The sequence below is a fragment of the Falco punctatus genome, assembly GCF_963210335.1.
Source record: "Falco punctatus genome assembly, chromosome: 2".
Lineage (NCBI taxonomy): Eukaryota > Metazoa > Chordata > Aves > Falconiformes > Falconidae > Falco > Falco punctatus.
Window position 1 is genome coordinate 9137667 of NC_137581.1, and position 18776 is coordinate 9156442.

The 18776-nt window shown below is 48.8% G+C and overlaps 1 protein-coding gene across 1 annotated transcript; it reads right to left on the reverse strand.

Moving 5' to 3' along the window:
• Positions 1-12142: 12142 nt before the first annotated feature.
• FZD4 (frizzled class receptor 4) lies at positions 12143-18176 on the reverse strand. The gene is made up of 2 exons (XM_080375448.1): positions 17769-18176; positions 12143-16766 (listed from the first exon to the last, which is right to left on the reverse strand). The coding sequence occupies exons 1-2, from the start codon at positions 18027-18029 to the stop codon at positions 15438-15440; spliced, it is 1590 nt and encodes a 529-aa protein (XP_080231574.1). The 5' UTR covers positions 18030-18176; the 3' UTR covers positions 12143-15437.
• Positions 18177-18776: the final 600 nt, after the last annotated feature.

Genomic DNA, 18776 nt, shown 5'->3' on the forward strand with positions numbered 1-18776 from the left:
AACCAGAAACTGTGTGAAGTAACACAGCTGAAAAGGCAATAGAAAAGAAGAACAGCTTGCTTAGTTACAAACTTTCATAGGAGCATTGTGAAAATACCAGCAAATGAAAGAACTGGCTGAGGCATAATTCACACCGCTGAGAGCAAAATGCAAATAAAATGAGTCAATTGTGAGCATGGCAGTTTGCCGAAGTATGCCACGTGCAGTTTACATGACAGACCCCTTATCAAAGCTGTTTCTGCCCAGAGCCAAGCAGTGGGTGCATTTGTGCTGCTGGAACAGAACAAGTAGACAAATACATGTCAGCTCGCTGATCAGCTGGTCCCAGTTAAGTCAGTGGAGTGGATGCGGGTTTTAGAGTTGAGCACACTTTTGCCTTTGACTGACCAGTAACCAAGTGAGCTTCTGTGGGCGTTGAGCAGTATATTAGCAACACAAATCTGCAATGTGCTGAGCCCTTAGACATAAACCAGGAGAAAATAGTTCCAAATCTACTCTGAAGCAAGACATGCCAGAGGTCTTTATTCTACAAATATCTTTACAAATATTCTTTTAGTTGTCAGAAGGAATAGAAGTGTCTCTTAAAATCTTTGTGATCATTTTAAAGACTTAAAAGTGCTCTTTCCATGCCAGAACTTACATCCAAATATTTTCCATTCTAAAGCAGTGTAAATCGCCTTTCTCATTTCAAAAGTGCCAAGAGAACCAGGACCCAAAGGGTGGCTGGAGCTGAATGCCATCGAGCTGGGAATACAGAAGGAAGCGGCAGACAGGGTGGCAGCTCTGTGCAGCCCCTCCGTCTCTGCTTGCAGAGTCCACTTGCGTACCCTGAAACCAGGTGAAATTCCAGTCATTCTTGCTTTATTTTGACAAATTCTTTCCTCCTTCCAAGCGGTCAAGCCTGTGCCTGTGTGTGACAAGATAAAGCTGTCCCTTCACTCTTGAGGGGCAACCTCTCATTTGTTTCAGCAGAAAAGCTTTCTGCACAATCCATCAAACTGAACATTTACAGCATTTAATAAAAGTGTGAGCACTCTAGGACTTGGAGAAATGCACTTCTTGATTCCCTTTGTAGAAGGGCTGGGATAAGGTTGCTGTGTGCCTGCCTGTAGGACAACATTGCTATGCATAGCTAAACTGGCAGCATAATTTGTTCATTATTCCTCATTCCTGGATTAACGTAAGGAGAAAAGGATCATGAAGAATGCTAACTCAAACACAGGCTTTAACCTTTTTTCAGTTTGCAGTTCCCCACAAGTTTTCAAGACGTGATGCAGACTGCTGCTGATAGCAGACTTGTTCCCTAGACTTGCTCTCGCGGGCATGGTGGAGCTTACACATTGGAACGCACCAGTCTGTGGCCACCAAAGGAAAGGGGCTGCTTAGAAAGGAGAAGCTCCTCTTGACTATGCAGCTATTGCACTTTAAATTTTTGAGCATGCTCCCTGTCAGCAGGATGGAAAGAAGATTGACTTGGGCATAGGGAAAAAGTCCTGTGTTCATCACCAGGAAATTCAGTTTCCAGGATGTAAGTGGAAGATTTTTGCCACTGTCAGAGCTGCAGGTTTGTCTTTGGCCGGAGTCACAGACCCACAGAATGGTTCAGGTTGGAAGGGGCCTCTGGAGGTCATCTTGTCCAGCCTCCCTGCTCAAGCAGTGCCACCTCAAGCTGACTGCCCAGGACCATGTCCATCTGGGTTTTGAATATCTCCAAGGATAAGGAGTGCAAGCACCTGCAGGCAAGCTGTGCCAGCGCTTGCTCACCCTCACAGGAAAGAAGTGTTTCCTGATGTTCAGGCAGCACCTCCCATGTTTCAGCTTGTGCCCATGGCCTCTGGTCCTGGCACTGGGCACCACTGGAAAGAGCCTGGCTCCATCTTCTCTGCACTCTCCCTTCAGGTATTTATAGACATTGATGAGTTCCCCCCTCTGATCCTGCTCTTCTCCAGGCTGAAAGGTCCCAGCTCTCTCAATCTTTCCTTATAGGAGAGATGCTCCAGTTTCTTGCATCATCTTCATGGCGCTTCACTGGACTTTCTTCCACTGCAGGTGGGACATACTGGAGAGGGTCCAGTGCTGGTTGGTGGCATGGAGCTGCCATGGCTCCACTGCTGGATGGTGAGTGCAGACTCAGAGGGGTTGTTTTCTCCAGACCAGTGTTCCCAGGAGGAGGAAAAAAAACCCAACCTAACCCACACTCCTTTCCCTCTCACTGCAACTGCCTGGATGATGAGTGATGGTGGGTTAGTAGGCAGTGTGGTCTGTCAAGCCCACATGCTGGTTTCTCACATTTCAGTCGTTCTTTTCACCTTTCTGCCAAGTAAAAATAACACATTTCCAAAGGACTTTGAGTCTGGTGATGTGAGAAGAACCACCTGCTAAAAAACACCAGGGAATTTTTCCTGTTAATTTGTCAAAAGCACAATTTTTATCTATCTTTGTGGAAAAAGGACCCCTGGAGTCATTGAACCAACCCCTTGCCAAGGGGCTTAACATGTCAAAACTTGCAGGAGCAGTCAGGAAGGTGTGGTGTTTTATTAATGAGTGTTTGTGGCAGACTGGTGAGAGCTTTGCTGAGGCCGGAGATGTTTTCCACCTCTTGCTCAAAGGCAGTGACATTGTGGGTTCTAGAGAGCTAAAGCTTTCCCTGGCTCTGAGATGTATTTGGTGGAAACGTCCATCCCAGATTAGGTAGACTGGTGTTATTTAGCCATGTAGGGTACAGCAGCTGGACAATCCAGGCTGGAAAACTTTTCTTTTGGCTTTTGATGCCTTGGGACACCCCTCTCCACCCGTGGGAGGTGGCCCAGCAGGCAGAAATCCTAGGTGTGCCCAGCAGGATCTTGTGGGAGTGTGGACAGAACGCTACAGCTACAGCAGGAATACCCTCGGTCCCCTGGAGATCCCCTCTGAGGGGGACTGAGCAGCCCACTCACACCCCGCACCAGCAGAGTCTAACCCACAGCCTTCTCTAAACAGAGAACTGGACCAACGTCCTGCTCCCCAAAGGAGGTTGGAGCCTCCTCCTTAATTTAGTGGCAGGAGCAAGACTATCCTGCTTGTTCTTGACAAAAGTAGTGGAGAATGGAGAAGTGGTTGAGGTCCATGTAGGGTCTCTAGAACATCCAAAGTCTCATCCTGAGTCTGAGAAGCACTTAGCTGGTCCTCAAGACCTAAACCCCAGTTTTTAGGGCTCACTTAGAAAAGGCTTTCTGTTTCAAAACAGACGGCAATTAAGAGCCCAACTCTGAAATTGGTGGGACATCAGTGGGGTTTCAGGTCTCAGCCAGTCCTTTGTGGTGGAGTCATGACATCCCTACATGCTGACAGACTTCAGGCAGTGTTTCTCAGCCAAGCAGCCATAGTTCCCCATAGTACAAATGCAAGTGGGTCCCTGTGCTTGCGATGTTCCACTAGAGCTTTTGCAGTTAGGAGTTTTCCTGTTTTTTTAAGAGATTATGGCAATTCTACACAAGGTTATTATTAGCAGAACATTCATACTAAAAATACAAATATATATGTGTATACATATGTACCCTGTACTTGCTACTTACCAGCTTACTGTGTCTGTCCTCAGAAACAGAGGTTTCCATGTGCAACTATTTCTCATGCTAGATCAAGATCTGACCTATACCATCTTAATCACATAATCACTATGCTAAATAACAAATACGCTAAAAATAGCGCATACAAAAACTACAGGTGCCAGATGCTGGACTTTTGGAACATTCTGCTTATTTACACAAATAAAAATATTTCATTGTTTCATTCAATGCATGCTTTCTTTTCTTTTTTTTATCAACCCCAGAATCTGTTATGAAAGTTTCATGAGTATTTGCTAATGACACACAAACAGTTGTTTGAATAAACAAAGTGATTTTCCTTCATCCCTGCCTGTCCCGTTGACTTTGCCTGGAAATGCCGATGAGGAACTTCTGTTTGCAAAACTAGTCACAGAAAGATAGCGGTGTGAATTCTGTCCTGCAGTGTTTGCACAAGCACTGGCAGCAGAACTAACACAAATACTCATGGGAATTTGTTTCTGCAAGGTTAACGTCAGAAATGATTTATTGAAGCCTTCCTCCTGCTCACCAGTCTGGCATCCATCAAGCAAGTAAACAACACCCCCATGATTTCAGAGTGCTCTGAGGCTGGTCACTGAGCAAACACTCCAGACCAGAGTCAATATTTGGGGAATAATCAATCAAATGCTATGTATTCCCACAAAAATCAGGTTGAAATACTTTGGATCGAGTCAAAATCAATCTTTTTGAAGATAAATCCATTTTTTTCCATGTTGATATATTACAGTTGTTCAGTGAAGTATAACTAAAGTTATACTCCCATTATGCAGAAGAACTTAAAAGACCCAGCTTTTTAGTGAAATGACAGAAATTAATATTTCTGTCCTCGTGTGCTCCCATTTCAAGAAGAAATAGGATTTGCATGGTTTAGCCACACACGCGGGCCGTGGAACTGCGCCTTCCAATCCTTTCTCCATTACTCCTTGTTCCTGAGAGTTTGGTACATCTTTAAAAGGTTGTCTTTCTTTCTAATCTCTATTTTCTTTGTGAAATGCACACCAAAATGAATTCTTCCTTTTCCATCATAAGTGATAACTATAGAAATTTGGATTCATAGTGCCCTGCTGAATAGCAGGTGAAGCTCCCAGGATCAAGCCCAGCCCTCAGGGAATTTAATTTATACAGCGACCTGAGTGGACCCATTCTCATGGTTACTTACGGCTGAGTCAGTGGTTATTGAACTCAGCCAAGATGGATAGCAATTATTCTTTTCTGTTTATTTGCCAGACAAATGGCTATTGTCTTCGTGGATATAACATATTACATTCTAGTCACAGCCAAAACCACTTTCCCTCACCTTCAGCGGGTGTTAGGTGATTTAAAGTATCAAACAGGAATCTGAGATAGTGGCTTGAAGCTGGCAAGTATCTCCAAGCCGATATCAGATTGAGCTGAAATGTTAGCTTGGCCCTGTTCAAATGCCAGCTTGAAGTGTTTCTGTTAATGTGAGGGCATGATTAGAGCATATTAAGCCATAAATAAAAAAAGGCTAAAGGCTGTTAGGTTTACAGGTGGACTTAATGATCTTAAGGGTCTTTTCCAACCTAAAGGATTCTATGATTCTATGATCAGCTGTGGGCAGACATGCACTTTGCTGCATTTATGGAAAAATCTTTCGCTCTGTTTTTGTCTCTGCTGGCAGCTGCTGACCCTTCAGCTCTGCCAAGAGCTGGGTGCTGCCTCGTCTGCTCTGGGCAGCGGTGCCCAGGTTAGTGTAAACACTCTGTGCCACTGCAGTGTGGTGTGCCGACCCTTTGCCAGCAGCCCCCTGGGAGTGCTGAGCAGTCACGGCTGGCCCGGGGACAGACACCTGCCTGTGCTCAGGTGCACCTTGGAGCTCTCCTTCCACGTTCTTCAAGTTTGTATCCCTCTGGTGTCTTCCTTCCTCCTTCCTCTGCTTTATGGGGCTCAAGTCCCGGGTTTTTTCCAACCTCTGCTATTAGAGAGGTTTTTGTTTTTTCTTCTGCATCCAGGGGAATCAGCACATCAGCACAGGAACATGATGCGAGTCAGGAGACCCTGGGTTCGGTGGTCACATCTGTGCTCCTCCAAAGCCTGCCCCAAGAGCCCTGGCTGGCCAGGAAAGGCAGCCTTGTATCCCAGCTGCTCCATGCCATTCCTATCTCCACACGGCCCAGCAGTTCCATCTCCTTCAGCAGTCGGGACGTGGCAGCCCTGCATCTACCTGCTTTAGTGCTTCCTAGAAATTAAGAACATGGGGTGGTTTTCAGAAAGAGATGCACCCTGAGGTCCGTAAACACTGGCCGCCTACTCTGGGGTTCAGCAATCATTTCCTCTGTAACGGGAGGTAGATTATTTAATCTGAGATTTGTCTTCATTAAGAATGTGGTTCTGAGATAGGAATTTCTAAAGGCCATCTATGTGCATGTCTGTGTTAGCTAAAAAAAAAAAAAACGTGAAATTTGTGTGTATATTTGTAGAAGAGCTATAGAAGTTAGATGGAGAAAGGGCTTTGCAGTCTTTTTTTTTTTAATAAGGCAGACTCTCCCCCTCTCCTTGTGGAAGAAATCTCTTTCCTTCCTTAAATGAGTGGTGATGAGCCAACAAGTGCAGCGGGGAATGGGATGTGAAGTGCCAGGATGGGTTTTTTTTAAATTTTTTTAAAATTCACATGGAGATTTTTCTCCTGCTCACCCCACTCTTTGTGTCTCTTTAGGCTAACAGATCCTCAAACCTCTTGGTCTTTTGTCTGTCACTAGGAGGTTAGCTGGGTTCTTCTGGGGCTGTAGGGAAAGGCTTTCAAAGCTGAGCATTCAACAACTTGTGCCTCTTCTGCTTCAGTTGCTTTAGCAGAGCTGGGGAGGTGTGGTGGTCCTGGGCACTCCGTGCACACCCACCCATACGCTGCCTTCCTCTGCATGGCTCAGTACCGTAGTAGTATCATAGAATCATTTAGGTTGGGAAACATCCTTAAGGTCATAAATTCCAACTGTTAACATAGCACTGCTAAGCCCACCACTAAACCATGTCCCAAAGTGCCACATCTATATGTCTTTTAAATACCTCCGGGGTGGCGGTTCAACAGGTTCAGCCTGTTCCGATGCTTGATAATCCTTTTGGTGAAGAAATTTTTCCTAATATGCAGTCTAAAATTCCCCTGGTGCAACTTCAGGCTGCTTCCTCTCATTCTATCCCCACTCATGTCCCAACAGCCGTGGCAGCTCTTGGATCCTGCTTTTCCTTAGTCCGCCACAACCAGGCCATCCCCTCTGTGACACAAGACAACAGCTCTGTAGCAGATTTGGGAAGAGAACTGCAAAATCCTGACTCCTGATGGGAGCCCAGGCTGCAGGAGGGAGTCGTGGGGCTGCAGAGCACAGCTACTGGAAAGGCCACACAAGCGAGGACGACTGGGCTGGTGGCCATGTCTCTCAGACTTCACTCTTCACAGCCAAAAAAAGAAAAAGCGCCTGATATCCCGAGGAAAGGGGCAGGCATGGACGCAGCCCTGTGCAGTGTCCTGGTGCATCCTGAAGCTGGCAGGGCTCCAGCAGATGCAGACACTGTTCTTGGGCATTTTGGAGAAGGAGGGACCTCACAAGCTTGCAGAAGGGAAACCCGGATGATCCCAAGGCAAACTGAGGGCTGGTTTTGCTGATGCTGACAAGATGAATTACTGGTGTTTCAGGATGAGACCTGCCCCTTTCCCTACTTCGGTTATAAAACCGTTCTCCAGGGAAGCAGGGATGGCTTCTCACTTCTTTTGGCTCCGCTCAGGCCACAGCTGTAGAAACATGATTGTTTTGTGAGTGGAATGGTATTGTTGTTTGTCATAACTTTCAGACATTGGGGCCTCTGTAGCTGACTTTTGCAGCATTATATGATATTCCCTCCTCCTCTGAGAACTTCTCTTCCCCATTTCCAGGCCTCTCCTGCACCCCCTACCTTTCAAAAAGATGCTAGGGTTTTATTGTGGTTCTCTTGTGCATGACTCTGCAAATGATTTTGTTTTCTGCCTGAGGCTTGCCAGCTTTTTCCCACTGCTGTCAAATAGCAGCAGAAAGAAGAAAAGCTATTATCTCGGGCTGGAGGCTTTCCTTTCTGCTGTGCTTTCCTAGTCTTTTTTCTTTTAAATGTAACTAGTGTGAGGTCAAGGAAGAGATTGTGTTAAGTCTTTCAAATGACCTTTTTGGAGTATGTGTGCTGCTGGCTTTGGCTACCAGCAGCTTCCCTTGCCACAGCAGGGGACAGATGCCTCTGTGGCCCTTTTGCCATGCTATCAGGTCTTTTTTTTTTTCTTTCTTCTCTTTGTGAGCAATGCTAGCAACCTGCTGTAGCCACACCAGCCCCGAGCCCAGGGCTGAGCAAGAAGGAGCGATTTATATCAAGCAGAGGGTGAGCTTGTGATTTCCTCAGCTGAGGCACTTGGTACAAACCACTGTGCATGGCCCAGCACTGGTAAACGTGCTGCTGAGCAAAGCCTTCACCACCAGCGGCTGAGGTAATGTGCCCTGCTTTGCCTGGCAGTTCATGCCTCACCTTTCCATATACTGGTTTGGAGTCTGGAGGGAGGGGGCAGATGGACAATCCTCCTGTTGCTGCGGACCATTGCCTCTGAACACTCATGTAATGGGTTCAACATCAGGAGCCAGGAAGAAAGCCAGGGTGGGGAAACACTGGCACAGGCTGCCCGGAGAGGTGGCAGATGCCCCATCCCTGGGAACATTCAAGGTCAGGCTGGACGGGGCTCTGAGCAGCCTGGTCTCGTCGATGTCTCTGCTCATTGCAGGGCGGGTGGCCTAGATGACCTCTAAAGGTCCCTTCCACGCCAAACCCAAACCGTTCCATGAGGCTATGGGGCCGCGCCGGTCTCACCGAAGAGCCCCCAGCCCTCCCCGGAGCGAGGTGGCGTGGGCTGGGGCAGTGCTGGGGAGCCGGCGGCAGCTCCCCGCTTTGCACCCCAGCCCCGCAGCGCCACGGAAAGCAAACGCGCCCCTTGCACCCCGGAAAGCAAACGCGCCCCTTGCACCCCGCCGGGGAAGGGGCCGGCCGGGCGTGCGGAGCGGGGCCGGCGGCGGCGGCGAGGGGCTGGGGCTGGCGAGCGGCCGCCGCTAGATGGCAGCCACTCCCCGCTGCACAGCGAGAGGCACGCACGGCCGGGAGCGCCCCCGGGAAGGCTCAGCGCCTGCCCTGCTGCCCGAGCCCTTGAGTGAGAGCTGCTTCGGAAGAAAATACTTCCCTTTGTCCATTGAAACGTTTAATGTTAGGCTGTTTCCCCGCATAATAATGTTTTGAACCTTAATATTGTAGAAGCAGATCGTCAAATGATTTGCATTTATTTTGCAGGAAGGATGTTTTTCCCTTCCTCAGGGTAAGCTCAGGAAATGAGAGAACCAGGCAGGAAACTAGCTAAATGCTGATGGAAATATAAAATTCAGATATTTATCTCACCAGTGTATCGACAAGCCATGGGTAATTTAATTTTTTTTTTTATGTTTTAAACCGATGATTTAAAAATGGACAAAATTAAAGTTGTCTGCCTTCCCTGGGCCCTCTGAAGTGGATCTAATTAATCAGCACTTTTGCTTCTGGCAAGGAATCACAGCAACAAAATTAAAAGTTAGAAATAACAGTAAACTTTGCAGTGCGATAATGTTTGTGTTTGGAGTTTAACCTGTTTCCTCTGGTGTTGTACCCAACATCTGGCACACGGGAGGACCCTGCACCCCCAAAACCTAGGAAAACAGAACAGCTTCTCAGCGATACCTTAGCATGTGAGTCCTTGTTTGCTGCTGCTACCCTCTAAGCCACCTTTGTGCTCTTACAGCCCCAGGGTGACTGTTGGTAAGCTGTTCCCACAGCATAAAACAAAACATCTGGTTGTTAACAACACAAAGCTGTTACAACAGCTGGAGTCTGCCAGGATGCGCAGGACCTCTAGCCAGAAATTGTTTTGCAGCTGCAGGAAATCCTAGTGATACGAGATCTACCGTACCAGCTCAGCATCAGCTGGGAGCTGCCTGACCTGCACCCATCCTCTTGTCCATTCTTCTTGGCGAGGTGCAGCAGGAGGATGGCACGACACAGCTCCAGCCTGGACCGTGCTCTGCCTCATCACTGTTGTACCAGCATTGGCTTTGCAAGCATGAAGCAACGCTCTAATTTGTACTCAAATTGTGCTAATATTTGGCAGTCTGGATGAGCCATCCCAGGCTGAGGCTGCAAACTCCTGGCATATAGTATGAGCCAATTAGCCCAAGCGTGTCCAAAAGGGCACTATGGAGCATCAGCAACACAGCTGCTATGGGGCTGTGCAGTAGGGCTTTCACCTACAGGTGAGCTGCTCAAAGCTGGACTCATCATCCCAGTTGAGGCATCACACTTACGGAGTTACCAACAGCCCTACTGACGGCTTTGCCATTTTAGCTAAGGCTGGGGAAGCTGGAAGTGGTCAGGTAGTTGCTGCTTGTCTCTTGCCTGTTCCTGCATCCCTGCAGGTAGATGCAGCTCTGGCCTCATGGGGATGTTGGTGTTAAGAGGGCTTGGGGAGCAGCTCCACAGGATGGTTCTTGTGGGAGCCAGGGCAATGTAAGCCAGACCCCTGCTCCCCTGGCAGTTCATGCAGCTTCGCTGTGCCAGTACAGCTCTTGGTGGGGCTGCTGCATAAACCAGATCACTGACATGATCCAAGTTAAAAATAAACCTCCAGCATAAAACAAAGCAAAAACTCTGATGGTTATTTTTAACTTGGATCTTTTTGCTGCTCTGCTCTGCAGCACAGTGCTGCAAATAGTTGTACTGGCAAAATGAAGGAGGAGCTGAAATGCGGTGCAGTTATGGGAATGAGCGGCTGAGGACGGACAGGGTGTGGTGGAAAGTCCACCACCAAAGCCAGGATATCATGATACCACATTTTTGCATGACTGGAGCTTAGGATGCTCCCAATTTCTGGCAGCAGAACTCTGGTCTCCTTTGCTACAGACTCCTTAACATTTGCTCTCTTTAAAGACAGTTTAAAAAAAACCCCACAAGACAAAACCAAGCAAGCAAGCAAAACCCCCTAAGCCTAAACAGCAAAACAACCACAAAAAAAGTCCTCATAAAAGCTATTCTTTTTCGTGTGTTTTGTATACAAAATGTATACATTCCTCCATAGGGAAACCTGGGCTGATTTGTCATCCCAGTGGCTTGGGGAGGTTATCCCCCATCCAAAGCCACTCCAGCAATCCACTGCCACTTCACAGCTGATGCTCTGAGATGCCTGATGTGGAGGGTGTGTAAGGGCAAGTGGCCATCAGAGAGACCCAGAGTAGCCAACACCATCTCCATTGCTATGCCTGAGGTTCTCTGGTAGCGCAAACAGCCCCAGTGACAACAGGGAGATCCTGCTCCGCCCCACCCCAGCAGCTCTTTTATGTTTGTTACATTTAACCGTAGCTATATTAAAGACTCCTAATTATAAGTTTCAGATATCTCATTAATCACCAACCTGAGAACATTACAGCGAAGAGCTGCCAAAGGCATGAGCAAATCACTGTAATTGCCAGTTTTAGATGCTGCTCTTCAAAACTTGATTAGCTATGGATACATAGGTGATAATTCCTACTGCCTTCCTTATAGCACACCCTCACTATTATCCACTCTAGTCTGATTTAGTTTCTTATTAGAATAACATTATGCTAATTAAGTAATCCCGCACACAGAACGCTTCATGATGGAGATGATTAAGCGGCTTCAGATGATGACTACTATCACAAACTGTACTACCAGTGTCAGAGAAACTAGTGAGGCATGTACACACAAAAAATGAACTCCTCGCTGCCACCGTACATCCCAACTGCGAACTGAAATGACAAAAAGGAATTAAAAATCAGCAGAGTATTAAGAAACTTAATTTAAAAAATAAATAATAATAAAAAAAAAAGCACGGCAAGAAAATGTACACAATTAATTGGATCTGTTCTCCAAAGGGCTGAAATTACCCCTAGGACTGAACTCATTTCAAGCATGTTACTACAAGCAGAATTTTCCCCTTCCCAATGCTGCTAGTGGTTCTCATCTACTCAACAGGCGGGTGGCGATGCTGCCCTCCTCCACCATACACCCCGGATCTGAACGCTCAGTGCATGGTTGGATGCACGTATTCCCGGAACATGTGAAATAAAAAAGGAGCCTTACAGGAGGCTCTGCTCGCCCCCGGAGCCACATCACAGCAGTGCTACAGCAGGGGATGGCTGCGCTTCTATCTTGCGCTCCTGTTCTCTTTTGGGGACGTGTTTGGACAAGCCCAAAGCTCCAGCTGCATCCCCAGCCAGCACCCGGGACCCGTGCGCCGTCTTTGAAAGGATTTCTGTCCACCCTGCATGTAAGCCCTGAAGCATGCACGTCCTTCGACTGTTGCCCAGTGATGTTTTGTTCTGTCATTTCTCCCAAGTGATATTTAGATCCATACCCTGCTGGATTAACCCGTTCGGAGCATCCCTTAGCCACAGTGTGAGCATTTCAGTCCTTCTTCCTTCAGGGAAAAAAAGCACTTCCAACAATGATGAAGCCAATTTAAGAAACAAAGTCGCCAAAAACGTGAGGGCTGCCGGGAATACTTATCCACAGAGGTTAAAATTTTATTTTGATACAAAAATTAAATAGCAAAGTTGGTTGGTTTTTTTTTTTTTTTACAGTGATAAATTAGAAATTTACAGTACATACATTGAAGTAGATATATTTTCTGTACACCTCAAAATAATCAGTGTCTATTTCCTTAAAATTCAGAAAAAGGAGCTAACTTGTCTGTTTAACATAAGAGCTAAGCTTGTACCCCCCCGGCAGATGCTTCTGAAACCTGCAGTGAGAAAAGCACACGCTGGGGGAGGCAGATGGTAACAGGGACCGTGCAAGGAAGGTAACTGCTGTAAAGCTTCTAGTTGTATAACCACAGCAACTGCACTTCCGAGACAGGATTAGTCACACATTTTTTGGCTTTAAATTCATAAAAAAGTTAAAACGACAGAACATACAAGCTGCAGATACCCACTCTTCGCAACTGCTGGGTTTTAGGTTATCTGCTATGACTTCTCACTCATACAACCCCGAAGCAGAGCAAGGTAAATGTACATGGATGAAGACATTTATGGAACAGTTTCATCGCTGCAACAGCTACTTTTGCTTTGGGTTAGCAGTGTCCCCCCAGCTGCTCGGGAAAGATGTTCCTTCAGGAATGGCAGCTATTGTCTCTCCCCAGCCCACATCCTCCTCACAGTATTTTGAGTCCATCAGTCTTTAATGGAATATCCCTCCAGGTCCCTCACAGGGCCCCACAGTGCAGCCCTCATCCACCTCACTTCCAGTGTCTCAAATCAGCGGGGACATCCCTCTGCCACAGTCCACGAGGTCACAGGCGGAGATACAGGGAACTGATAACAAGGTCTACTTAATATTCACTTCTGTATATGTAACATGATTAAAAATGCTGTTTCTTGAATCAGTCTGGTCAAACACAGGTCATATGGGCCAGGGGAGTATCCAAACCATTTCAGAGTGAAGGACACTCCAGTGAACGTGACAGCTTGGCACAGCCCAATACTAGCTTACAAGAAAAGGCTCATACTGCATCCTCACCCCTTGAAAGTCAGCGTGTAGCTGCTGCCTTTACATCCCTCGCCACGCCAGGAGAAAGATCGCACCACGGAGCAGCTCAGCCATCTGAACATATCCCACTTGCAGAACTCCTTGTCCACAGAGGAATAACCAGATCCAAACACAACACTAATAGTGAGAGACTTTATGGAGGGGATGAAAAGGTTTGGCTGGTATGCAGCATTGGCCAAGACAATGCTTGTGTGTCTTGAGCAGAATGTGTCAAGTTGTCACTTGTTCTGCTGGAGAGGCAGCCCAACCGCAAAGACTGCAATTAGGGTTTGTTTGGGGTTTGCTGTTTTTTGGTATTTTGTTTTGTTTGTGTTTTTTTTAATGTGCTCTATCACATGTTTCAACATTGACATTGAAACAATACACGCTTCTGGGACAGATTAGTGCTCAGATTAGCCAGAGTTGGAATGAATTGTGGTTTGGGAAGCACATGGGGCACCTGCTTGAAAAGCAGGGACTGCAAAAAAGCAGTGCCTGTTCTCAGCTGCCCTCAAAGGTCGTGCGAGTCGGGGCACCGGGGGGATGCTCCACAGCTGACCAGGTTCCACGCAAATAAAGGAAGCAAAAGTTTAGGGCACACAGATAAAACCAAAGTTCCTTCAAAGGGGTAGAGCATCAGAACAGTGTTCTCTTAAGTGCTTCTGGGATACTGCTGTTTGTGTCACCTTTCTTATTAGCCAAACAAGCCCCCGACACAAGGCCCAAGCTCCCCACTAGCACAAGCCAACGCCTCCTCAAATCAAAAGAATAAGATAACTCAACAGTTGCTGTGAAACAACATTATTCACCAAGAAGCTGGATCTCTTCTCTTGGGATCCCTTTAAAAAAATTGGAAAGTGTCTCTTGTCGTTCCTGAGAACTGAATGCCTGCTCACATTCTACATGTGAATATACGTTTAAAAAAACTCCATAGCTGTCAGTGAGCAACTGGAGCATCGTTGTGAGGCAGTCAGCTGTACTGCGATGTCATGGGCTGAGAATGTTCTTTTAATTGTAACTGACACACATAATTATACAACTGATCTGTGTGAACATGAGGTTGCCAAGGAACTTAACATTTCGCTTCTCCCCAGACTGGCGTCTGCAGAGATACCATCGCACTGAATGAAATATATTAAGACTTAATTGCTTCACGCAATGGGTCTCCAGGGAGAGCTAGATAAGTTTACTTAGAGAAAACTGGCATTGTTTGAAGAGACCCTCAACTCATTTTTCTCTTTCCTGGAGGAAGGAACACTAAAATGTAAGACTTTATTTAAAGCTATTAAATGCAGCAGAGTAAAGTAGTCTGCTGGAAATAGTAGGAGCACCTGAAGGGACAGGAATGGAGGCAGACAGATAACGACAATCGATGCAGAAGACCATACACAGTCTCCCAGCTCCCACCGATTCCTCTACTTCCAACAACGGCCTTGGGTAAAGCTTTTAAAAAATCAGAAATACTGACAGAACCACAGAATAATTCAGGTGGGAAGGGACCCAGGCAGGCCCAAATGCCTGCAAGGCAGAGTCAACTCTCAATTCAGACCAGGTTACAGATGGTAAAAAGAATGTTTTGAAATTATTATTAGACCATCAGATGACTTAAAGAATCATCCTTACTAATACCTCACTAAATCCTGCTCATCATGGGTAACTCTCAGTCCACTTGGTATTTGTTGGAGGACCTGATCCTTGGCTGACTTGTGCAGCATGTGGGAGAAACAGAAATCCCCAGGGCATAAAGACACAGCCCTCGGCAAGCTCTTCCTTCACGATGCTGAACTTGGAAAGAAGACATCTCACTGACATCCTGGGTGCTCCGTCTTCTGATAACTGGACCCTAAGTCAGCCCAGAATTTGGCCCCAGACCACTTTTCCTCCATCAGCTATAAGATGATGAAAAGAAACAACATCCCACAGCTGTGGGCTACAGTCCCTCAGCTTCTAAAGACCTCAGTATATTGCATCCTGCTTTTAAAAAAAAAACAACAAAAAAAAAGGAAGATAACATGTTTGGATATTTCACAGCTTTTAAAGCCTCCCAGGGCTTTCTTATTTTGGGCAGCACGGTTTATGGCTATTGTATCTGCAGCATGATCTTTTTGCTGTTTATTCTTTAAGGCTTTTTTTTTTTTTCCCCCCATCCCCTGGAGACAGGTTGTGTAACCATCTCCCTACTCTACTCCCAACATTTACACGGCAACGCTTACACACGATCAGTCCTTCATGGGACAGCAGTCAGATCATTGGGGTGTCGTCCTTTTCTCATACCACGGTCTCGTTCCCTTTCCCAGGTTTCACCCAACCATCTGCTCTCTTCTCCCGTTTCACTTTCCCTGAGTTCACCAGTCTGTTTGAGCACCTCTGCCACGTGTGCAGAGTTTTGGCTGACCAGATCCACATACCTGATGTAATACCCACTAGGAGGGACATGAAGATTTTAAGCATCTCCACTGCCATATTGGAATCATCTGCCGAATAGCGGAAAACGGCCCAGTTGGAGATTTCGTAGAAATAACAGGCAATGACACACGTTGCTGGGACGGTGTACAGCACTGAAAAGACACCGATTTTGACCATCAGCCTTTCCAGTTTGTCAGTTTTAGTTCCATCTTTCTGGAGATTAGACCTGATTTTAAATAAGGCCACGAGTCCCGCTGCAATGAATAAAGTCCCGATGACCAAGTAGGTAAAAAGCGGAGCGACGACAAAGCCTGTCAGCGCATCTAGGTTCTGGTTCCCGACGTAGCACAGACCGGTGAGCTCATCTGCATCTACTAGTCTCATAATCAAAATGACGATGGTCTTCACCGCGGGGATAGCCCAGGCTGCAATATGGAAATAAGAGCTGTGCATCTCTATCGCTTCGTGGCCCCACTTGAGTCCTGCGGCCAGAAACCACGTCAGTGTCAGAATAACCCACCAGATGGAGCTAGCCATCCCGAAAAAATACATCAGCAAGAAAATTATAGCACATCCTGTGTTCTTAAGACCTTCTTGGATAAGAACAGGTTCTGCTGCCTCTTCAAAATCACAGGATATCCTTTCCCGGCCCACAGTTAGCCTCACAATATAAGCAATGCTATAAATATTGTAGCACATGCTCAAAAATATGATTGGGCGCTCCGGGTAGGAAAATCTGGATGAATCAATCAGGAAGGTCAGGACTGTGAAGGCAGTTGAGATGAAGCACAGACTGGCCCACACGGCCATCCAGATATCCGTGAATTCCTTAGTTGACCTGCTGTAGAGACCAGCGTCGTAGCCGCATTTCAGGACACAGGTCAAGCTCCTCTTCACCCAGATGTACTGATCCGAGTTAGATCCCATGCTGTGGCACTCTTCTCCCGGCTGCAAGGAGGTCTTGCTATGAAGGGGAACCTCTTCGTCTCCTGGGCCCTCCATGCACATGTGGTTGTGATCATTCTGGGGTGGGAACTTGCTGCAGTTTAGACTGTCTGGCCAGGCAAAGCCGAATTCTTTTAAAACGGGTTCGCATCGTCTTTTGACAGAGAGGCACATGCCACCGCAAGGACCGATGGGGATGTTAATCTTCTCTGTGCACATCGGGACATAGACGGAACAAAGGAAGAACTGGAAGAGAGGAACAGAAATCACAAGTGAGTTAGGGGAAAATAGGTCGATATATAACAAGTTTTCTTCTTTTGCCTTTTTAGCAGTAATAGTTGGTCTTTTGCCTTAAAAAACAGGAAGCAGCAGAAAACAAATAAACCAAGAACAATAAAAACAAAGGGGGGGGGGGGGGGGGGAATCACTAACAATGTTGTCTTCTTTCAGTTCAAATGTGGTCCGAAGCCAAAGCCTGAACATTTTACTCCCTTGATCAGCTCCATGTAAATTTATCCCATCAGTTTCAATAATGCGAGTGGGATTTAGGCAGCTCTAAACCTCAAGGGTGCAATTTAGGAAAGAAAAAAAAAAACAACCAACCAACCAACAAATGAAAGCGGTTTCAACAAATAGATATATTTGTTGTAGGCACTGCCTGGATATTACAGCTCGCAAACACACGGAAGAAAAGGCACGGATCGAATCGCTTTGGTGTGCCATCCTCCTAGAGGAATGCCTTTTGCTTTTACCGTAAGGTCACGCACCTAGTTACAACGTTCATAAAAAACTCGTTTTCTTGGGGTTCGAGTAATCGCAACTCTGCGAGGCGGTGAGGCAGGAGGGCTGGGGCGCCGGCTCGGGACCTCCACCCCAGGAAAGGAGCTGGGGTTGGTGCCTGACGGAGCCCACGGCTTCGTGGGGAGGTGGTGGGGAGCGCAGGGACCCTGCCGGGGAGAGAAGCCCCCGCGGTGCGAGCCGCGGGCGGCCCGGGGCAGGCGGCAGCTGCGGGCAGCGGCCCCGCCGCTCTCTCCCTCCCCAGGGGCGCAGCAGAACCGGCGGGCAGCGACCGGCCAGGACCGGGCAACCGGAGCGGGCAGCCGTGCCACCGCCTGCCCCGCAGCCCCCCGCACCGCCCCCCGCGGGGAGCCGCGTCGCGGGGCTGAGCCCAGGGGATGGGGACGAGGGGATGGGGATGGGGGGTGGCAGCCCCCCGCCCGTCCCCGCACGACGGGGGCCCCGACCCACCTGGAGCTGGCTGGAGCAGCCGTACTGGATGAGGGGGGTGAAGGTGGTGAGCTGCAGCTCCGCGTCCGCCTGCAGCTCGTGTCCCACCAGGTTGGGCATCTTGGTGACATTGTAGCCCAGGTTCTGGCACATGGCGATGCGGATGGCGTCGCAACGCCGCTCCTCCTCGTCGCCGAAGCCCCGCGCCCCGCCGAGCAGCCCCGCCAGCAGCACGGCCAGCAGCCGGGCACGGCCAGCCGCCCCCCCGCCGCCCCCCGCCATGGCCCGAGCAGCGGCCCACCTGCCCCGGCCCCGGCCCCGGCCTCGGCCCCGGCCCCGGCCCCGGCCCCGGCCGCGCCGTGCCGCACGGGCCGGCTCCAACGGGGAGGGGCCGGGGGCGGCTCCGCTATTAAACAGCTTCGCCGAGAAACTGCCCAGGGGAGGGCCGGCACCTCCCCGCGCCCTCCCCGCCTCGCCGCCCCCGCCCCGGGGAGCCCGCCCCGCCGGGGGTCCCCCCGCTCCCCGGGCAGCCCCGGCCCGCCCCCCGCGACGCGCCTTCCCCCCTGCACCCCCCGGTTCTCCTCCCTGGGGCCGCCCTACCTGCAGCCCCCCGCCGTGTCCCCCAGAGACACGCCGGGGAGCCCAGTCCGTGCCCCCACACCACCACCCCCTTCCCTCCATGGTCACTGTCCCCAGCATCCCCCCCCCCCCCCCCCCCCCCCCCCCCAGCTGGCTCCGGGGCTTCCCCCAGTCCAGCTCCCCAAGGACAGGCTGGGCTGAGCCCCCCAAGCCCTGCCCTCACTTCTGGCCTGTCTCTGCTCAACTGGGGGTGCCCAGCTCCCCCCTTACTGGGTTAGGGCTGTTCGGGTGCCCCCCCCCCCCCTCCCCCCAGCCCCCTGACGCTACTTCTGGGCTCTAAGCGTTGTTCGAGTTTTCACTGGGGCCAAGAAATCCGGAGGGCACAGCTAGGTACCCCTGGCATTCATATAAATCTCCCTAAAATAAATGTGGACGCAACATTCGTGAATT

What these genes read in the sequence shown, in the direction of transcription:
- FZD4 (XM_080375448.1), bottom strand. Translation starts at nt 18,029, where the DNA reads ATGGCGGGGGGCGGCGGGGGGGCGGCTGGCCGTGCCCGGCTGCTGGCC. An exon ending in GCTGCTCCAGCCAGCTCCAG is followed by an intron (nt 16,767 to 17,768) that starts GTGGGTCGGGGC and finishes CCTCTCTTCCAG; the next exon opens with TTCTTCCTTTGTTCCGTCTA.